We start from the raw sequence: 19653 nt of genomic DNA, 5'->3' as shown, positions 1-19653 counted from the left end.
TCACCACAGATCAGAGCCTTCCTGTACCTCTGATGCTTTCCAGTGAGCCCATTTGTTCTCCCTGGTAAGGCTATCAGATGACAAGCACAAAGACATGTCATGCAAGATCCCCTCTTTATAGGGCCTCATGAAATCCTGTTGTCATAAATGAGCAGAGATGGAGCTTGGATGCCAGGACAAATCACTGAACCTTATGACATCTGGTAACTCATTTATCCCATTTTTTTCTTGAAGGGCTGGTTTGGATTTGGCTAGGATAACCCCCAGTTTTTCCATGGTCCAAAGACATTTTTCCAGGAGTCAGACAGATCTTCTCTTCTTGGGCTTCACCCCTTTCAGCACACATCTTACACCAAAGCCACCTAAGGCCAATTGATGAGAATCAGTGATATTAGCAGCAATTTAGCAGTGAATCCCTTATTGTGTTTTGTCTAAAACACATAATCTAGGAGCACTTTCCCCATCTGGATTTCTTCAAGCTGAAGATGAAAATATTTCATCTCCAGATGAAAATATTTAATTTCCAGATGAAAATACATTTAATTATTGAGACAGACCTCATCTGCAAAGTTTTGATCTTTATCAAAAACTTTCTTAGGCACAGACACTGAAATCTTACTGATTCTTGCAGATGTGTTTGAAAACTTGGAGTTCAGGAAAAGGCTAATGTTTCCTCCATAAACAATTCCTCATTACAGAAATTTTTAGATAACGCTCCCCTTGGTTTTTCTAGGTGACAACATTCAGACAGCTGTAACTGTTGCCAAAAATGCTGGGATGATTTCTGCAACGAACAGAGTGATTCTTGTGGAAGCAAACAAAATACCTGGATCTTTTTCAGCATCTATAACCTGGAAACCACTAGAAGAAAACAAAACTGAAGATTACAGAGGTCTGGTGAGCATATAAGAAGCAAGTGTTGTGCAGCAGGAAAACAAATTAAGCTGGAATGCTTTAAATAATGCAGTGGGATTATAGTACTGTAACAGAGACCAGTCTTTCACCATCATCTGCATGTCAGAGTGTTATGTGCTACAAAAGCGTTTAAAAAGAAGGGATCTTTATAAAAATGTACTCCCCTAGAGCTTCCTTCCTAGTATATTATGTTGTGAACACATTTTTGCTAGGTTTGAGAAGAGCTTTGCAGAAACCCAGGAAAGATTTGTCTCTAGCCCTCATGCTTAGCTGATCCAGTTTAAAGCATGTTTCCTTTCCCTGCAAGGTAAATTTGATAGTATAGATGTGGACTTAAAATTTGCGGAACTGCACTGAACGAACCAGCCCTGTTCAAGCAGGTAGAGAGCTAGCACTTCCCCATACCTGCAGAATTAAAACACAGATTAACTGTTGAGAAATTGCATATACACAGTGAAACATAAGCTAGCTATGCTAAGAAATTATATTTCATCAAGCATCTCCACGAAGAAACTGAGACAAAGACCAGTTACTCTCTCACTGAAGAGTATGTCTGAAGGTACTGACCCTTCCTTGAGAAGTATCAGTCAGGCAGATGGTAGGGAATCTCTGCAGGGGCTGTTGAGGGGCTCCTTCCTACCAAAGCTCAGCCTGAGCAGCATCTTCACCGTATTTCACTGCAAAAAGGCATGCCTAGTGTCGTGGTTTAACCCCAGCCAGCAACTAAGCACCACACAGCTGCTCACTCACTCCCCCCCACCCAGTGGGATGGGGGAGAAAATTGGGAAAAGAAGTAAAACTCGTGGGCTGAGATAAGAACAGTTTAATAGAACAGAAAGGAAGAAAGTAATAATGATAATGATAACACTAATAAAATGACAGCAGTGATAATAAAAGGATTGGAATATACAAATGATGCACAGTGCAATTCCTCACCACCCGCCGATTGACCCCCGGTTAGTCCCAGAGCGGTGATCCCCCCCCCCCCACTCCCCCCAGTTTATATACTGGGCATGACATCACATGGTATGGAATTCCCCGTTGGCCACTTTGGGTCAGCTGCCCTGGCTGTGTCCTGTGCCAACTTCTTGTGCCCTTCCAGCTTTCTCGCTGGCTGGGCATGAGAAGCTGAAAAATCCTTGACCTTAGACTAAACCTTACTTAGCAACAACTGAAAACATCAGCGTTATCAGCATTCTTCTCATACTGAACTCAAAACAGCACTGTACCAGCTACCAGGAAGACAATTAATTCTATCCCAGCTGAAACCAGGACACCTAGCTATATGCTCTTTCTAGCCCCGCTCACTCACAGTGCAGCCCACCAGATTGGCACTGTTGCATAAATGCTATCAAATGTGGCAGTGCTGAGGGCCAGCTTTTGAGACATATGAAGCACCTAGTTCACACTGAAATGACTGTCATTATATATCTAAATCCCTTTCCATATCCAGGCAAAGGCAATGGGCCTTGAACCCAGGTCTCCCAGAGTCTTCACAAGTGCTCTCCCTGTGGTATGTCCTTTCCTTTGCCTGTAGTAGTGCTTGTGTAAATGCACATAGTAGCTTTTGAGGGCCTGGGAGCAGCACTCATTCTGTCTTGTTTTATAGCAGGATGACAGTCCTCCTACGACTGAACGAAGAATCAGGCTGGCATTGGCATCAGGCCAGTATCATTTTGCCATGAGTGGAAAGTCGTACCAAATTGTAGCACAGCATTTCAGGCACTTACTTCCAAAGGTAAGATCTCGATTATTTAACTGGAGCAGGCTTGCTATTCAGTAGATTCGGATTGTCCTGATATAATTAGCTGAAGAGATCTGTACCAGGACATCTTTTGGGAACAATTGTAACCCTGAAATACTTACAGGCTGGATGAATCTCTGATATTAACATATGGGGAAGGATCTGAAAATCCCTGGATTTTTTCTGCACATGAGAGGAGCAAACCTACCTCATGGTGTGAGGACATGACTTAAAACATTTGTGCCCACATGCCTGGCCCTTGCACAGCACTGATTCTGTCATGTTTTGGAGAACAGGAGAAACCATGGTATTACACAGCATGCAATTCAGCATGACTTGTCTGTTTCATGGAAAGGATAGTCTCAAGAATTATCTTCTAGTAAATCCCTGCCTGGTAATCTGTGTTCATCAGGTAACTCAAATAACCCACCAAGCCTCCTGTCCTTATTGTGATTGTTACTTTTTCAAAATATTAATTAAGATACCTTTTATCTTTGATCATCAGCCTTTCCTACTTTGGAGTCTAGCATCAGGTGTTTGGAAATGGGAATTTTTGGTGGTTTCTATTCCAGATTATCACTGAAATCACTGTGACTCTTACCTCAAGTGCTTAAAAAATCACTTCTTTTTTTCTCCTTACAGCTCCTGCTGAACGGAACAGTTTTTGCTAGAATGTCTCCTGGTCAGAAATCCAGCCTTGTAGAAGAGTTTCAAAAGCTGGAGTAAGTTCATAATGAGCACTAAGAGTTAGGAAGTGTTTGATGAATTTCAAGGCTTGAAAACAGTCTAGTAAGAGCTAGCTTTTGTCTAACACAGCCTTTCCTGGAAGTGCACAAAACTGAAACTTCCACAGACATACAGCTTGGCAATTAGATTCCAAAAGCCTGTTGAGGAAGAGACACTGAATTCCATGTTGGTTTGGCAACACATCAAATACCTAACGCTCCCATGATTCTGGGTTTTGTTTGTTCACATCATCCTTCATTCTTACTTCTGTTTCTGGGCCTGAAGGAGGGGCACTTGTCTACCCAAGATTTTTAGGAATATCTCCCAGCACTACAGCTTCTCTGATGGTAGCAGTCTTTTTACTGCACTATTGCTGACTCAGTGTGATAGGTTAGAAAACACTGCAGCGCATTCTGGATTGGTATGCCCTGTGCTGCTCACAGTCACAGAGGTGTATTTATATTCTTGAGTCCCAGGTGTATTGTTGCCTGTTATTCAGCTGTTTCCCAAGTCTTTTGAAGACCCCCACCCTCACCTCAACTAGCTAGCCCCTGGCCTTGCCCTAGAGCAGGCTAAGCTTTAGGCTGTTTCAGATTATCAGCCTGGTGTGAGCAGTTGTGAGCACCCCAACCACTGTCTGGCCTCCCTGGACCACCATCAATGCCTTCCAGTAAGAACTTCCCCTGCACTGAAATTCAGGCCTCAGCAGTAAAAGACACAAGTGAGTCACCTTCTGAAGCACTAGGCTGATTTTACTTGGATGCTGCAGATACAAGGATTTAGTTTTAGGGCTTATCATTTCACAAGTTTTTTTCAGCCTCAGGGTGGGGACCTGTCTCCAGATATCCTGTTCTCCTTCTCTCTCTACTGCAGCTACCTCTGTCACTCTCTGTCTGCTCCAAGAGATTCTGACAGGTCTGGACCCCAAAGCAGAGTCCCCATTCATGTCTGTTCCCAGTGAACATGAGGTACCAGTGCCTGCAATCCTTCCTTTCTGAGCAGGGCTGTCACCACTAGCCCTTTCCTCTGTTGTTGTTGACCTTAAACCCAGTGAGGGTGGGAGACTGAATCCATGGTAGTGAACATAAAACTTCATGCTAAAGTATTCTTCAGTCCATCACAGCAGAAACTCTTTACTGTAGGCACATCTGAGGTGCAAGCCCAAGGCCCATGCATAGTCCAGAGTCCTGGGCTTGTATTTCAGTCTTCAGCTTTCCAGAAGGGTTTTTAACAAAAAGCTTGCATGACTTGCATAAATGACTCGCATGGAGGAGGCTCTGATTCCCTCCTGTTTATAAGGTCTTACTTTCCCCAGAACTGAACTGTAGGTCACTTTATTTTTTAGTTACTTTGTGGGCATGTGTGGAGATGGAGCCAACGACTGTGGGGTAAGTGAAAATTCTTTACAATATATTTATTTAAAAAGTGAAAAATGAATGCAATGCCAGTAGAATATCACAAACTGAGCACATGAGATGTGAGTGCTCTGCTTATTCACAGAGCAGCTGTACTGGCAGCACTACTGATTCAGACCCGATCCCACAGTGTGGTCCTTACCATGCAAGAGCTGTCCTAGGCAGATATTGTTGCAGTTTGTGGTCTCAAGGACTGATTAATTTCCTTTGCAAAAACCACCAGAGGATTCTCCAAATCCTCCACTGGGGTTTCTGTCAACATCTTCAGTGTCTGGGGGTGGAGAAGACTAGGGTGAGGAGGAGTTTCCATGGGGAACAGCCCTACAAGGTTTTTGTAAATGCACATTTTAGAAGTGCAAGAAAGGTGGTTTTTTTTCCAAAAGGAAGGGTCCATGTTCAGGAGAGACCCGTAACTCCCTTCTGGGCAGGTTCATTTCTCTTTATGACTTCACACATCCTTGTGGAAGTGAGAGCAAAGCACTCACTTGCCCTAACACAAAGTCCCAAGGATTGTCCTGGGGGAAGCAAGCAGAGAACCTAGACTGTCTACCTAAGGTGTGACTGCAAAAAAGTGCTGACCAAGGAGGCAGAGCCAAACCTCTCTGCTGCAGCTGGTAGTGGATGGCTTTGGGGTCTGTGGAAAATGGACTTTCCCATGCTGTCGTCCCCATTTTTCTTCTGGACCCGATGCCTCAGCCACATCCCACTGGAGGAACCTTTCGGGTGGAGCACACCCAGGGAGTGAAGAGGGCCTGCTGTTCACAGAACGTATCCTGTAATAAGGGGTCACTTCTTGGCTGACGTGTCAGTTGCTGTGTCTTCCTGGTTTGTGAGTGCTGAAGAAGAATGTGACTTTCAGGCTTTGAAAGTGGCGCATGCAGGGATATCGCTGTCAGAGCAGGAGGCATCTGTGGCTTCACCTTTCACATCCCGAACTCCCAGCATAGCATGTGTGCCAGAGCTAATCAGGTAAGCATGGATTTTTGCTTCCTCTTTCATAAAGGATACAGTTTCCACTCCTCTCAAATACTAGTGTTGGGTGTTCCCACCAGGCCCGAATGCACGTATCTAGAGAAAAATAAATGTCTTCAACCTTGAAATTGCCATTTACCTAGTTCCTGTCTGAAATTCCTTTAAGATATATTATTTCCCTCAAAACTACAGGAGGAGGGCATCTACAGCTGAGCTTTACATCATTAGCAGTATTTTAAATGCAAAAGAAATAGCAAAATGAACAATGTTCCATAAAACCGAATCAAATGTCCACAAATCAACCTGTACACTCCAGGTTAGGCCCTGCCTCTGATAGCCTATGCATGCAAAATGTTAGCATCTGTTATGCCAGGGTCCTGATTTTGCATACTGGGGCAGATGAATAACCAGGGAGAGTGCGTTACCCTGGTTGGATACTATATGTTCACTGCAGGAGGAGAGGACTTTTTAGTTTGAACTCACTGAGCAGCTGCTTGGCTTTGTATGTTTTTCCTCATATGGAGTTGTTACCTGCACTATTAATGTCAGCAAGAAAACTCACTGGAGTGAATTGTAGTCTTGGGAACATAGATGACTGGAATCAAGCTCTTTTGCTTGCAGCCAGATTTCTGCAAGTGAAGATTTTGCTTTCATTTGGGCCAGATTTTATTTATTTCACCTCCCAGCAAGATGCTGGCAGAGACTTCTCTACTTGTGACACATGCCTGGTTTTTCAACAGCGTTTGGAGAGGACTGGCAACAGGAGCAGACCCATCACCTAATTGCTGTCCTTTATTCATGTCTTAACACAGGGAAGGCCGTGCTGCCCTCGTCACTTCCTTCTGCATGTTCAAGTACATGGCACTGTACAGCACCATTCAGTACCTTGGTGTTCTCCTACTGTACTGGGTATGTCTGGGCAGCATGTTGGCTAGGACAGGATGAGCTACTACTCCCTTCTAGGAGAAACATGGCATAGAAGCCACAATAAAACTAGGGTATGGAGCTTTACCTTTATCTGAGCTGCAAACTTCTGTGGCATGATCATATGGTCCTCCTGTATCCTCAGCTGAAAACTGGAAAGATTCTTCCCATTAACTTCAGCAAGTGGGCTTAAGATCCAAGCCGGGCAAAAAGAAGGTGGAGATACTGAACAGTATTTTGGATGAGGGCATATGTCTGTGAAAAGGGAGAATCTAGTGTAAGCATATGCTGTTGCAATTTATTTAGCATTTAAAGCATGAATTAACTTGACAGTAAGCAAAATCCCCTGGAGTGCCTTAAGCCACTTTTGCATGGCTTCTTCCCAAATAGAGAGGAGGGCTTTGCATTCAGAAGTCACCCAGCATTGAGAAAGCACATCTCTTCAAATAGCCGTCTTTTTTATTGCATTGAGTGAGCTAGAAGCATCGTTAGTCTGAATAATGCACAAAATGAGAGTATTCACTGCAGGGCCAATGATGACGAGTCTGTTAGCAGTGTGGTGGATTGTGTGGTCCCCTTATCTGCTGAGTAGCATTTCAGAACAAACAGCAGAGCATTAGCTCCATGAAAATAATACAGCTTTCTGGAAATGATATAAACAAGCCCACGGCAAATGTCTGATTTGTGATTTTTTTTTTTCTTTGTGTTCCTCTTTTCAGCAACTAAACGCCTTTGGGAATTACCAATTTTTGTTCCAAGATCTGGCTATTACCACTGTAATTGGTGTGACAAGTAAGCCCCTTAGTCATCCTATGTATTAATGAGAGAATGACCTGAAATATTTTTCACCTCCTTGGAAATGCATAATTCTATGTACAGAAAGGAATTAAAGAGAGACTACATAGAGTACAGGATGTTTAGATTGGTAGACGAGGCATCTTGTTTGAGAGGAGCTCTGAAATAAGATGGGTAATTCTTAGTGGTGCATTTGCTGAGCATGTAGGTTGTTGATAACTGGGATGTTATCTCTTAAGAGTAAAACCAGACCTAATGCAGTGGAAAGTCTATTCAGGCTTTCTACTGTTGACTTGGGAAGGCAGATTAAGATACCTAAGGATCCATGCCCAAATGAAAGTGTAGGGATTGACTGGAGTCCAACTCATTTTTGAAGCTGTGTAGGCAGGAGGCACGAGAGGAAAGAGAGATGAAGATGGAGAAGAAAGAAATGACAGATGTCAGGCACTACAGAGCAGGAAGTTGTAAGCCAAGAATAGGAGAGGAAACCAGTGCTGGAGGGGAAAGAGAAAGACGAGGTTGTTGAGACAGAGTAAGTGCAGGGAGGTTTAGAAGCAGGAATGGCAAGGGTAGGGGCATGAAAAGCATATAGCAAAACCACACAGCCGTCTTCCATCCCTGCTGGAACACAGACAACTGGAAAAGGCCATAACTAAATCAAGCCTAAAAGGGTCAGCCGCAATACTGGGTGCCAAAAGCTACCTTGCTGTAAGTTGCCCATTTGGAATACTGCATCATGGCTTCTGTATAGCTCTTCTACTCAAAGTCTGGATAACTTTGTTAAACCTAAGAACAGAGGAAAACCTGTTGGGTCAGCTAATGCAGTCCTCTACCAGCTCAAATAACTGTGCACTAGGTGCTTAGTCCAGGAGGATGCACAGAACATGGGCAGCAGAAAGTCCCAAGCCACAGTTGACAAGTGACAGAAAGAGAACAGGAGAGCTTGAGCATGTACTTATATCCTTGGGCCTGACAGCAGCTAAATAAAATTAAAATCCAACGTTGTATTTTCAAAAAATGCCTCATGATAGTCAGATGCCATTAATTAACCTCTTCAGTGGCCAATAAGATTTTGTAAGAAAACAACTCTGTATTTTGTACTTGATATAGTATTTGTGTGTATTATAAAGAATATTATAGACTGTAAAAGTGCTGGCCATTGATAACAGTAACATACAGCAGCACTGCTTGTATTTTGGACACACTAGTAAACATGTCTGTGCATGTTTCAGTGAGTTTCACAGGTGCCTATCCAAAGCTGGTTCCCTACAGGCCTCCTAGCCAACTCATCTCGCCCCCATTGCTGCTCTCTGTTGTACTTAACATCCTCTTCAGCCTCAGCATGCAGGTTTTCGGGTTTGTGGTGGTCCAGGAGCAGCCTTGGTATTCCAAGACCGATATATACAGGTAGGTCCCCTTCTTGGGACTCTGGGTGACACAGGGCAGACCTAGTGGGACAGGTCTGCATGATGCTATTGATCAGCTTAACTACAGGCCTGATCAGCAGCTGCAGGCAGACCCTGTGATTCCCCACAGGGTGTGAACACATTAACCAGTGTTACCTGCAGGTCCCTAAGCTCTCCAGCAAGTCTGCTGTGCAGCACAGTGCATGTGGTGAGAATGCTTCTGTTGAGCACAAAGAGGAGTATTTGATTGCAGGGAAGACCAGGGTCTCCAAGTAGGTTTGAGCGCAGCCTCTGCTAAGTTCAGCAAGTTCAACCCAGTGGGCTAGATTGAGGATGCTGCCAGTAACCTACATCCTTGTGGTAGCAGGAGCAGATCATGGCTGTGAGGGAGGATTCCTGATAGTGGTAGTGGGAGCTGGGGGAAATAACCAGGACAGTGATCATTTGCTGACCAGTGTGACACTCTTTTTCAGCGCCTGCCTCTCAGTGAACAACCAAATGGAGAATTCTTCCTCTATTTCCAGCCTGGGGCTCCATGGGATGAGAGATGGAGCCCATGGGCAAACAGACAATGGCTACAAGAGCTATGAAAACACCACAGTGTGGCTGCTAAGTACCATCAACTGCCTCATCGTAGCACTAGTGTTTTCCAAGGGAAGGCCTTTCAGGCAACCCATCTACACAAACTGTAAGTATGGGGAGAGAGGGAGGGGTCTGTGAATAAGTTAACTCAGGAGGTCAATTCACTTGGGAAAAATTAAAACTTGACCAAAGTGATGCCAGCCAAAAAACCAGGAGCCCAATATTAGATTTCTAAATGACTAAAGGCCACCTTTACCACAGAAGTTGTAGTGCCAGTGGCATCCTGTGACCAGCAGCTCTCTGAGCTGGCCCCACACTTTGTGCTTCTATACTGCTAAAAACTTGGCCATGGCATTTGGATTTCTGGAACAGACAAATAGAGTTTGATAAATACTTTTAAGGAGTAGCAGGAAGGTGGTGTTGGCTGGCAGCAGCATCATGTTACTTAAGGCAGCCTGAATGAGACATCTCAAGAAGAGCCAGAATTAGGTGGTCTCACTTTGCTTTAGTCTTTAGAATAACTCGGGAAGAACCCTATGCCTGTCTCCCCAAAGCATGCTGGTTGAGCAGTATTTGAGAGAACTCATGTTCAGGGCATTCTTTTGGGCCCATCTCAGAAGAAAACATACAATGAAATCTGTGCATTTGCAGAAACCCTGTTTCCTATTCCAGAACCAGAGACGTTTAGCATTTGATAACTCTATGACTAGTAACTTCTTTAAAGAGAATACATCAAAGGAGGCAATAACTTGAAGGAGCTGTAGTGAAGTCTAGTAGGTCTGTTCTGCTTCTGAAAGACTGTCATGTGAAGAGAAGATGAGCGCATGTGATTGTGGCAGTTCTGGAAGTTGCAGTGAGGCAGAGGAAAGCTGTTCTTTTTCTCTGTGGGACAAATCCTGCAGCTGTCCCAGGCAAAGCTCTGTTCAGTTCTTTTTTTGCTGAAGAGTTAAATTAATGCTGCAGGTTTCATGGCTTTGCTGTTCTGGTACAGTAATAGTGAGGTGGGGACATTCCTCCCGGATAGCAGAAGAGTGGGTCATCAGTCTCCCAGAACCAGGCAAAACCAGAGTGAGTGGCTGGGGGGTGAAGTTTGGTGCATGCCAGCTGAAGAGAAAATGAATTTACTCATCATTGGAACATTTGCCTACGGGTGGGGAGGGCAATAGATTCTCCATTACTTAGACTTTTTAGATCCTGATCAAGAGCAAAGTCTTGATATCACTGAAATTGAGGGCAGGGTTCCTAATCCTATCAACAAGAGCAAGACTACATCCTGGACATTTTTCTGAATAACAGGAGACACTGAGCTCAGTGAGACTCACTGGAAGGCTCTAAGGCTTCTCAGACGTAAGAAGACAGATTGAATGTTCAAAATACTTTTAGCATTTTAAATCTGTGGCTACAAAGCTTGTCCCAGCCTCACATATATCTGCTTGACTGAATAAAGCTGGGGGTTTTACTCATTTTTCTTTTGCTGAAAGTTCCTTCTTATCTCATGGATTTCCTTTTTTTTTTTGGCTGTTTGACACAGAAAATGATTACAATCTTCTGTAGTAAAGGCAAGCAGCTGAGACTGCTAATAAACCTGTGGTTTTATTTGCTTGTTCTTGTCCCTTCAGATGTGTTCATACTGGTGCTCATAGGGCAGCTTGGTATTTGCCTCTTCTTGGTGTTTGCTGATATTGATGATCTCTACTCTAAGATGGATGTGAGTATTGTTTCAAGGTGGGTTTTCTTCCTACTGCCAGTCCCATTATAAGTGCACTGGGATTGTTTTTAACAAAAGGCACAGACTTTTGCAGGGATACATGACACCTCTAAAGGCAAATCAAATTTAAAGAGGTGGATTTTAGATGATGGGATTGAAGAACCTTCTGGAGATATGGTAGCTCCAAACTAAGATCTGTGCATTCTGACACCTGGACAGCTACACATGTACTTTTGATTGTTTCAGCGCATTGTCCATGCAACAGAAGATGACATCACTAAACTTACCATGCTTGGTATGTTGGTGGCTTGATAGTTATGAAGCCAGGAGAAGAAAGGGGCTAGGCCCTGCAAGTTTGAACTAAAGCACCATGCACTTGTGTATCTCAGACTGTGCTACTCTGCACACAGATCCTCTTGCAAAGAAGCTCTGCCAGTCAGCACTCACAGCAGCTCTCAGTTCTCAGTCCCCAATATTTTCAGGCTCCCTGTTTAAATTTTAGACAGCCCACAGTTTCCTAAAGCAGCATGTGAATTTAGAACAGTTGTAGAGAAAGACAATGGGGGCTGTCATGGCAATAGAGGATCTATCTTGATCCTTGATTAATAAATACCAATAGGGCTTGGCTTATTTAGTCTGGCAGAATGCAAGCTGGGAGTTGCCTTGTGCAAATCCATCCTAGGGGAAATACAAGGGAAGGATAAGATCTACATCAGCCATAGGACAGGGTTGTCAGTGGACCTGGCAATTAGTATGTGGAGGCTGGGAGATGTTAACCTCCTCCACTGTGACACTCTCACCGCCTTGCAGTAGGAGTCACAGGAACAAAACAACAAAAGCAACACACAGCTATTTTTTTGGTACATTTGTAATCAGGAGGATGAAGTGTGGTGGCTTTGGATAACAAGTACTGAACAAGATGCTGTTTCCAGTCCCAAACCTTAGCGTGACAGTTAGCAAGTGGATTTAGAAATGGAAATAATGAAACATGGAAAGAGAAGCATAGACAACGGGAATGGACCTGGGTTTTGAATGCCTAGCAGCCTAGCTAAAGCTGTCTTAACATGCAACTGTTTCCAGAGCAGCGGCTCAGCAGGCAGACCCAGTTAAAGAATCTGCCACGAGGTGGCACTTTAAAGCAACTCTTAGTCCTGTTGTGGACTGTGGTGACACAGGACATTGTCAGCACTGCAGCTGTGAGGGGCTAAAATGCCCTTGGGGAGAACTGCAAAACTCCCAGGCTCTCTGGAGGGAGTACACTGGATTTACTGAGAAGAGAAAAGGAGGGAGTGGCAATAACAAAGTCTGCAATAGCCTAGCCCTGGAGAAACTGCTGATCCAAATTTTGGATCTGAGCTGCATCTCCAGACTAAGTTGAGTTACAGCCAGAAAGCCAGTGCTGCCAGCTGTGGGAAGCTGGAGCTGGGTTTGGAGCTGAAATACTCCAACTTTGAACTATTTCCTATACTAGAAAGAAATGAAGCATTTAGATTTCCTGTTGCAGTTCTGGGGTATGGTTTTCTCATCATAAGTCTAAAAGTGTTGTTGCAGTTTAACCCCAGCCAGCAACTAAGCATCACGCAGCCACTCACTCACTCCCCCCGCCCAAGTGGGATGGGAGAGAATCGGGAAAAAGCCAGTAAAACTCATGGGTTGAGATAAGAACAGTTTAATAGAACAGAAAGGAAGAAACTAATTATGATAGTAATAACAATAATAAAATGACAATAATAATAATAAAGGAATTGGAATATACAAACCAAGTGATGCACAATGCAATTGCTCATCACTCGCCGACCAATGCCCAGTTAGTTCCCGAGCAGCGATCAGCCCTGACCAACTCCCCCCACTTTATATATTATGCATGACATCACATGGTATGGAATATCCCTTTGGCCAGTTTGGGTCAGCTGCCCTGGCTGTGTCCCCTCCCAACTTCTTGTGCCCCTCCAGCCTTCTTGCTGGCTGGGCATGAGAAGCTGAAAAATCCTTGACTTAGTATAAACACTGCTTAGCAACAACTGAAAACATCAGTCTGTTATCAACATTATTTTCGCACTAAATCCAAAACATTACACTATACCAGCTACTAGAAAGAAAATTAACTCTATCCCAGCTGAAACCAGTACAAGTGTCTTTATCAATAATTCCTCAAGACAAGTAGCAATATTGGCTCATCAGCAGTGTACAGCCAGTGTGGGATTCTCACTTTTGATGACACAAAGCTGGTGAAGGGTCTAGAGAACAAGTCCTATGAGGAGCGGCTGATGGACCTGGGGTTGTTTAATCTAGAGAAAAGGAGGCTCAGGGGAGACCTTATTGCTGTCTACAACTACCTGAAAGGAGGTTGTAGCGAGGTGGGTGTCAGTCTCTTTTCCCAGGTAACAAGTGATAGGACAAAAGGAAATGGCCTCAAGTTGTGCCAGGGGAGGTTTAGATTGGATATTAGCAAAAATTTCTTAACTGCAAGGGTTATCAAGCACTGGAACAGGCTTCCCAGGGAAGTCGTTGAGTCACCATCCCTGGAGATACTTAAAAGACGCTTAGGGACATGGTTTAGTGGTGGACTTGGCAATGTTAGGTTTACAGTTGGACTCGATGACCTTAAGGGTCTTTTCCAACCTAAATGATTCTATGGTTCTGTGACACAAGCTCCTACCAGTGTCTAGTGTGTGCACATGTTGTTGAACAGCTTCTCCTGCTTTTTTCTCAGCTTGTTTGCACCCCTACCACGTGGCGGATCTCCATGGTGATAATGCTTGCAGTCACACTTGCTGCATCCTTCCTTGTCGAGGTGAGCATGCTTCACTGAATGTACCTGTCAGCACTAATTGAAGAGATGAAAGGGTCAGGTCTCACTCTTTCTCCCTCCTCCTCACCCCAGCTTGGGAATATCTAGTAAAACAGCAACCATTGCTGCTACCTTGCTCTTACTCTCTTTCCTCAAAAATCCACATATGAATGATCAGATATAAGGGAATGCAAGGCCCAACCACCTTTTCTTTCCTCTGGTGACTGGGATTTATCAGGCCTTGCCCCAGGCTAGAGATCTATGGGCAGTCTTTGGTGTTTTCTATTCAGATCCTGGACTGTCAGGAGAAGCTGGTCCCAGTTTTCTGGTAGAGAGCTCTGGTGGAGCTAGTATGAGAAGTGGTCAGTAAAAGGCTATTTAAGGGATGTGGATGAGCAGGACAGGGTGGGAGATCTGGGTCTCCACTACTTGCCCTGTGTGTGTCCTGTGGATGAAGAGGAAAACTGCTGTCCAGGTCCTCCAGAATCTTCCTTTTGCTCTTACTTTTACAGGAAGCTGTCATCGAGAACAGACCCTTATGGCTGCTTCTGAAAAAGACCTTCCGGTACCACTCAAAGAGCCATTACAAGAGGCTGCAGCTAGTGTTAGAGCAGGACTCAGCCTGGCCACCTCTGAATGAAACCTTCTTCTCAGATTCTGTGGCAATATCAGTAGAAGGAAGTATGGGAGGCCATAGCAATCCAACATTTGACAGCAATGAGGATGCACCGTGAAGGAAACTGCAGAGGACACATGTCCGGGGCAGTTGCAGTTGGCTGTAGAAGGACTATCTCAGAGATACAAGAGGAAGGATTGACGCATCACTGCCCCCACATTCTGAGACTAACCAGCTCTGGCTTATTTTTAAATTAACTGGAAGCAGAAAAGCTGGCTGCAGTAGCATAAAGCCACAACAGCATTTCTCCTGTCCCCTTGCCCATGTATGCATGGCTGCCAGCTGTAAATGGAACAGCTTGCTGAATATTGGCAAAGTACTCATGGTTGAAACGCCCCATTGCTGCATCCCTGTCTTGAACAGCATTATGCAGTCCATAAAGGTAGGGGCTCCTCCAGATGAGAAGTAGCTAATTCAGATACCAGCACTCTGGGGAGATCCTCTTTGAGAAAACAAGTAGAGCTTACTCCTGATAGAGGCTGCTGAACATAGGCAGGTCCTGGGATTCCTACAGCTTTCAGGGTTTCAGATACTGCTACCTGGTACCTGGTGTTTTTTCCCCTTCTGGCAATCCTTGGCTTTCTGAAGCTGGAAGGAGCTGCAAATAGCCAAAGGCTTCTAGAAGCATCTACTCCCAGCACCATTATGATCTTCCCATGATGGGAGCAATGCAGAGCTCTATGGCTAGCTCACTGCACCAGGCAGCCTGTTTGCCCTCTTCTCAGTTTCAAACATGTGGTACTTGCATTTTCTGGGTGAAAAATCTATTGACCTACAAAGCAGAATGATTCCATTGTTTAACAGTTCCTTTTTGGGGGAAGTATTTGTTTGGGATATCAATTTTAAAAAAGTAGAATGAAATACATGATAATTGCACATTATGATCTCACCCTGTCGGTCTGCAAGGATGTGGTGTTCCTTGTGGTATGAGTTTGCTCTACTAGAGCTGATGCTACACAGCTGGGCTGCCGCCTGGCATCAGCTCCTGGTTTACCAGTGCCAAGAGAAGCAGATACTGAAGGGGTTACTACCTCGAAGGACCTAAGGCCTGAATTAAAAGACAGGGAGCCAGCTAGGTCCGAGAATAATTTTATTAAATTCCATGGCATGCTCTTAAGTTGAACCATCTGACGTTTTGGCTCTGGTTTCCAACCATAATTGCACATGCTACACACCATGTGTCATTCATCAACTCGTATCCCTCACTTGTTAACCTTTGATGGTGACTTTTGCTGTGCTGTGCTGTGCTGCTTCTGCCATACATAAATGCAACAGCACTGCACATTTCTGCAGGTTTTACCTACTCAGAAAAAAGCACCTTCTACCAGCACATGTTCTCTTAGCCCTTTGATGCTAGGCTGACTTCCTGCTCACCGTATTTTGCAATCTCGGTCCCCAGCTGGGTAAAACAACATACCAGTCAGGGAGGCTTCAGACCAGGAGGAACGCTTTCTTCTTTGATTAAGGTGTGCAGGGGAGTTGTCCCCTCTGAACCAACTGCACAATCTTTTTTCCACAGCTGGAGCTTCCCCATGCTTTTTTGGGGTGGGGCTGAGAAGCACTTTAGGAGCAATTCAATGCTGGGGACTGTATGTTCCCCCGTATTCAATGCTAAAGCACTCTTGCATTGCCACAGAAACCCAGAGAATCAGGCAGGTTGGGAGTCATGGTAAAGATTCCTTTGGTCTTTTAGGGTGAAAAGTAGCTCTGGAAAACCAAGAGCAAATCAGAGATTGTGGATTGTTTTGATACAACATGTCTGTACCAGAACAGTGTTTGAAAAGAATTTGGCTTGAATCAAAAAATAACTAATACTATATTTCTAAAAAGAAAAAAAAAAAACCCCAAACCAAAAATGTTTCAACTTGAATAAAACATTTATTTGACTCAAAGCAATTTTTTCCCCATTTTAGACTGAGTAAATACCTTCCTACCTACTGCAGTTTACCTAGCAGGAAATAGCTGCCACAAAGCCACACAACTTGACACAAAGCAGAAATGGTTCACGTTTATTGATAAAAGTGTCTCCAAAGTTAGCATGAATTCCCACTTTGCAGCAAAATCCATTGGAAAGTGAAGGCTAGATGCTCTATGCACTCCTTGCAGCTTCAGGAGACACCAGAGAGCAGGTTGGTGGAATTATTCCTGCCATCCTCTGTTTGAGATACAGTAACATTTTGCTTGAAGACAAAATTTGCTGTCCTATTTATGAACTCCCACACACAAGAAATATGTTGCTGCATGTCATAAACTGGCAGCTGCAGTAGCACTGCAGATTGACAGTATAAAAGTATCAACTCGTGGCAAACCTGTGGCACTTGTAGGGTCCACAAGATAAAGACCTGCTTGCCTGCTGCTGAAATACAGCCTTACCTGCAAGCAGAATTCAGGTGCTAGGTGATACTTAACCTTTGCCCCTCTTTAAGATGTCAGTCTTGTGTTCCACCTTCCTGTGGAAGGCCAATGTCTCCAGCCATACTTGGACACATTTTATTACCTTCCCTCAGTGGCGTCAGCTACAGTTCAATCAGCAGAGCTATGCGGTGTGTCCCAGCTGCACTGAACTGCTTATAATAGCATAACTCAGTGCCAATTGGGAGACAAGTGATGTTAGGCACATCCTTGCTGCAGAAACCAGCTCACACGTGCACATGAAAGCCCCTGTGTTCTGCTCCCTTGCCTCTGGTGGAACATCAGAGGTCCCAGTCCATACCCCAGTGCTGGGCTGGTCCCTTCAGACTTGGACTGGGAATGTATTTAGGGTCAGGATGAGGAATAAGCAAAAATAAAAGGTTGAAGTGTGTTAGGATTCACATCTGCATTTTGCATTTTGAGGGTCTGTTGAAAGGATCTTACACTTCTGGAAATCAGGATTGCAACAAGCAGCTTCCTGCCTGCACAGCTTGTCTACCAGGCACCTGCCATGCTCCTTTTGCCCATCCTCACTTGTGCGTGCAAGAGAGGCAGGTACAATGTAGGCACTCAATTCTGTCTAAGCGGCTGAACTTGCTGGTTGGCACTCCCAGCTGACAGAACAGTAGAGAAACTGGATTAAAACTTAGCCATTTAATGAAAAGAGTTGTTTTGTAGGTGTATTATAGGGGTGTTTTGCAAATTCCGAGGCTGTGTAAGGGCAGAGACAGACTGACAGCCCTGGATATGGCTTCCACAGTCCCTGTCTGCAGTCCAAGCTACCCAAGCACAGCTGAAGAATCTCCTAGAGGACTGAAGCTCCAGGCTCACTTTCTCCTTTTGTGACTGGCAGTGGACACCAGCTGGAAAGACCCCCAGTGACCTTTGCCAGCAGACACTGTCCATCCTGTTTAGCTTTCAGAGCACAAGTCGTACAGGAGCATCCCATCCTTTCAATACAGACTGTAGAGCAGGAATGTGGACATGCTGGCCTATGGCTTGAGTCCAAGGCTCTAAGCAAGACAGGCATTCATCGACCAGACCAGTCTTTCTGCCCCAGTGACTGGGTTGTTGTGAGGTCAGGCAAGCATACAATTCAGGGAAGAACATGAGGACATGTGGAACTACCCATGCAAGGCTTGGTGGCCACATTGCCGTGACAGAGGGTGCCTCTGGAGGGCTGAAGGCACCACGGTACCATCTCCAAAAATTTGGGGGTATTGATATAGCACATGCCATGGGCTGATGATTGTCTTCCTCTGCCTGGAAGTTGTGCCACAGGGAAAGGGCCCCAGGAGAAATGGAGAACATCTCCAGGAACAGAACAGAAATGAGGGATGTCACATATGCACCCCTGTGCCCTGGAGGGCAGCTGGAACAAGTGGCGGATTACCAGCGCGTGATCTGTGGTGTGGGCTGTGAACACTGGAGAACATGTTGTGTTGTTACATACCAGAGATACTAAATGCTTGTTGTAGCTGCCTTTTAAACTTCTAGGGAGAGATTGCTCATTTGTATGGAGCATGTTGTGCCTGATCAACTGTATACATTACACAGAATGCAGCCTGACTTATTTGCTGAAAGAAATATAAATTTAGTTATAAATCTCTTTTTGCATCTTTGGGGACAGAGGGTGCTATTTTACTGCTCTCTGTAGATTATACGCTAGTTTCTTTATAGTTCAAAAGAACCTTTTGGCATGGCTACAGCTTCACATTCCCTTACAGCTGAATGGAGACCTCGTACTTGAGCGAAAATAGAGCTTTATTAAGTGCACAAAGAAGGAAAAGGACCTGAAGAGCAGTAAGGTGGGACTTGCTGTGCACCAATAAAGGAGGAGAGTTCAAATCGTGAAAAGTAAGAGGATGCAAAAGGCAGGCAGCCCCAGCATGTCCCTCTCCTGTCTCTGCCTCCGCCTGCCGTGGCTCTGGGCAGAGAGTTCTTTGCCCTCCGGATTTGGCCTGCTCAGAATCTGCCAAGATCCCCCATTCTTGACTAAGCAGCTGAAAAGGGACTGGAGCCATATTCAGAGCTGGAGTTGAACTGAAGAGATTTGGTTTGCCCTCTGGCAGGGTTTCCTCTCTGTTGCAGTCCAGTGAAGCTGGGGACACAGCCTTGTGGTTTGACTTGTCAGCTAGGAAGGCTGCAAATGCCTCTAGGCATAACCCCCTGTGCAAAATTGGGGGCCTTGCCTGGCATCTCAGGAAAATGGTGGCAAAGGCAGAGCTCTGAACAACCTCTCCAGGGCTCTCGCCTTACTCTTGCTGCCCTTCTCTTGCTCTCTGAAATACCTGACTCTGCCATGCATCTTCATTGCCTGCAAAAGCCAAGGCAGAGATGCAACAGACCCAAGCTGCCTTCCCCACACTACACTGCAGCCTCTCCTCCTAAGTCAGCGAGGTGGCCAGGTGAGGTACGTAGATAAGATAACTAATAGAAATATACAGCCAAGGTACTTAGGCAAGGCAGCATGTGTTTCGGCTCCAGCTGCAGGAATTGCACACAAAATGTCCAGATCTCCTCGAACTGCCCCTCGGCGATGCTGCCTTGGATGTGTCCCACCATGTTCCCCCGGATAACACACAGC

The 19653-nt window shown here is 44.9% G+C and overlaps 1 protein-coding gene across 5 annotated transcripts in view; it reads left to right on the top strand.

Moving 5' to 3' along the window:
* Positions 1–18693, top strand: part of LOC115347676 (probable cation-transporting ATPase 13A4) — a 50199-nt gene extending 31506 nt beyond the window's left edge. For 3 of the 5 annotated variants that reach the window (XM_030029252.2, XM_041127003.1, XM_030029253.2), the window contains exons 20-32: positions 734–897; positions 2369–2428; positions 2525–2653; positions 3302–3381; positions 4731–4773; positions 5660–5769; positions 6585–6681; positions 7416–7488; positions 8724–8898; positions 9371–9585; positions 11099–11187; positions 13901–13981; positions 14491–18693. In XM_030029252.2, the coding sequence (XP_029885112.1) occupies positions 734–897; positions 2369–2428; positions 2525–2653; positions 3302–3381; positions 4731–4773; positions 5660–5769; positions 6585–6681; positions 7416–7488; positions 8724–8898; positions 9371–9585; positions 11099–11187; positions 13901–13981; positions 14491–14712 (1538 nt within the window). In that variant the 3' untranslated portion in view covers positions 14713–18693. The remainder of the gene's footprint in view (positions 1–733; positions 898–2368; positions 2429–2524; positions 2654–3301; positions 3382–4730; positions 4774–5659; positions 5770–6584; positions 6682–7415; positions 7489–8723; positions 8899–9370; positions 9586–11098; positions 11188–13900; positions 13982–14490) is intronic. The other 2 variants (XM_030029258.2, XM_030029257.2) reach the window with 2 other exon arrangements.
* Positions 18694–19653: the final 960 nt, after the last annotated feature.

Source organism: Aquila chrysaetos, chromosome 10, assembly GCF_900496995.4.
Source record: "Aquila chrysaetos chrysaetos chromosome 10, bAquChr1.4, whole genome shotgun sequence".
In the NCBI taxonomy this organism is placed as follows: Eukaryota; Metazoa; Chordata; class Aves; order Accipitriformes; family Accipitridae; genus Aquila; species Aquila chrysaetos.
This window is presented reverse-complemented; position numbering and strand designations above follow the sequence as displayed.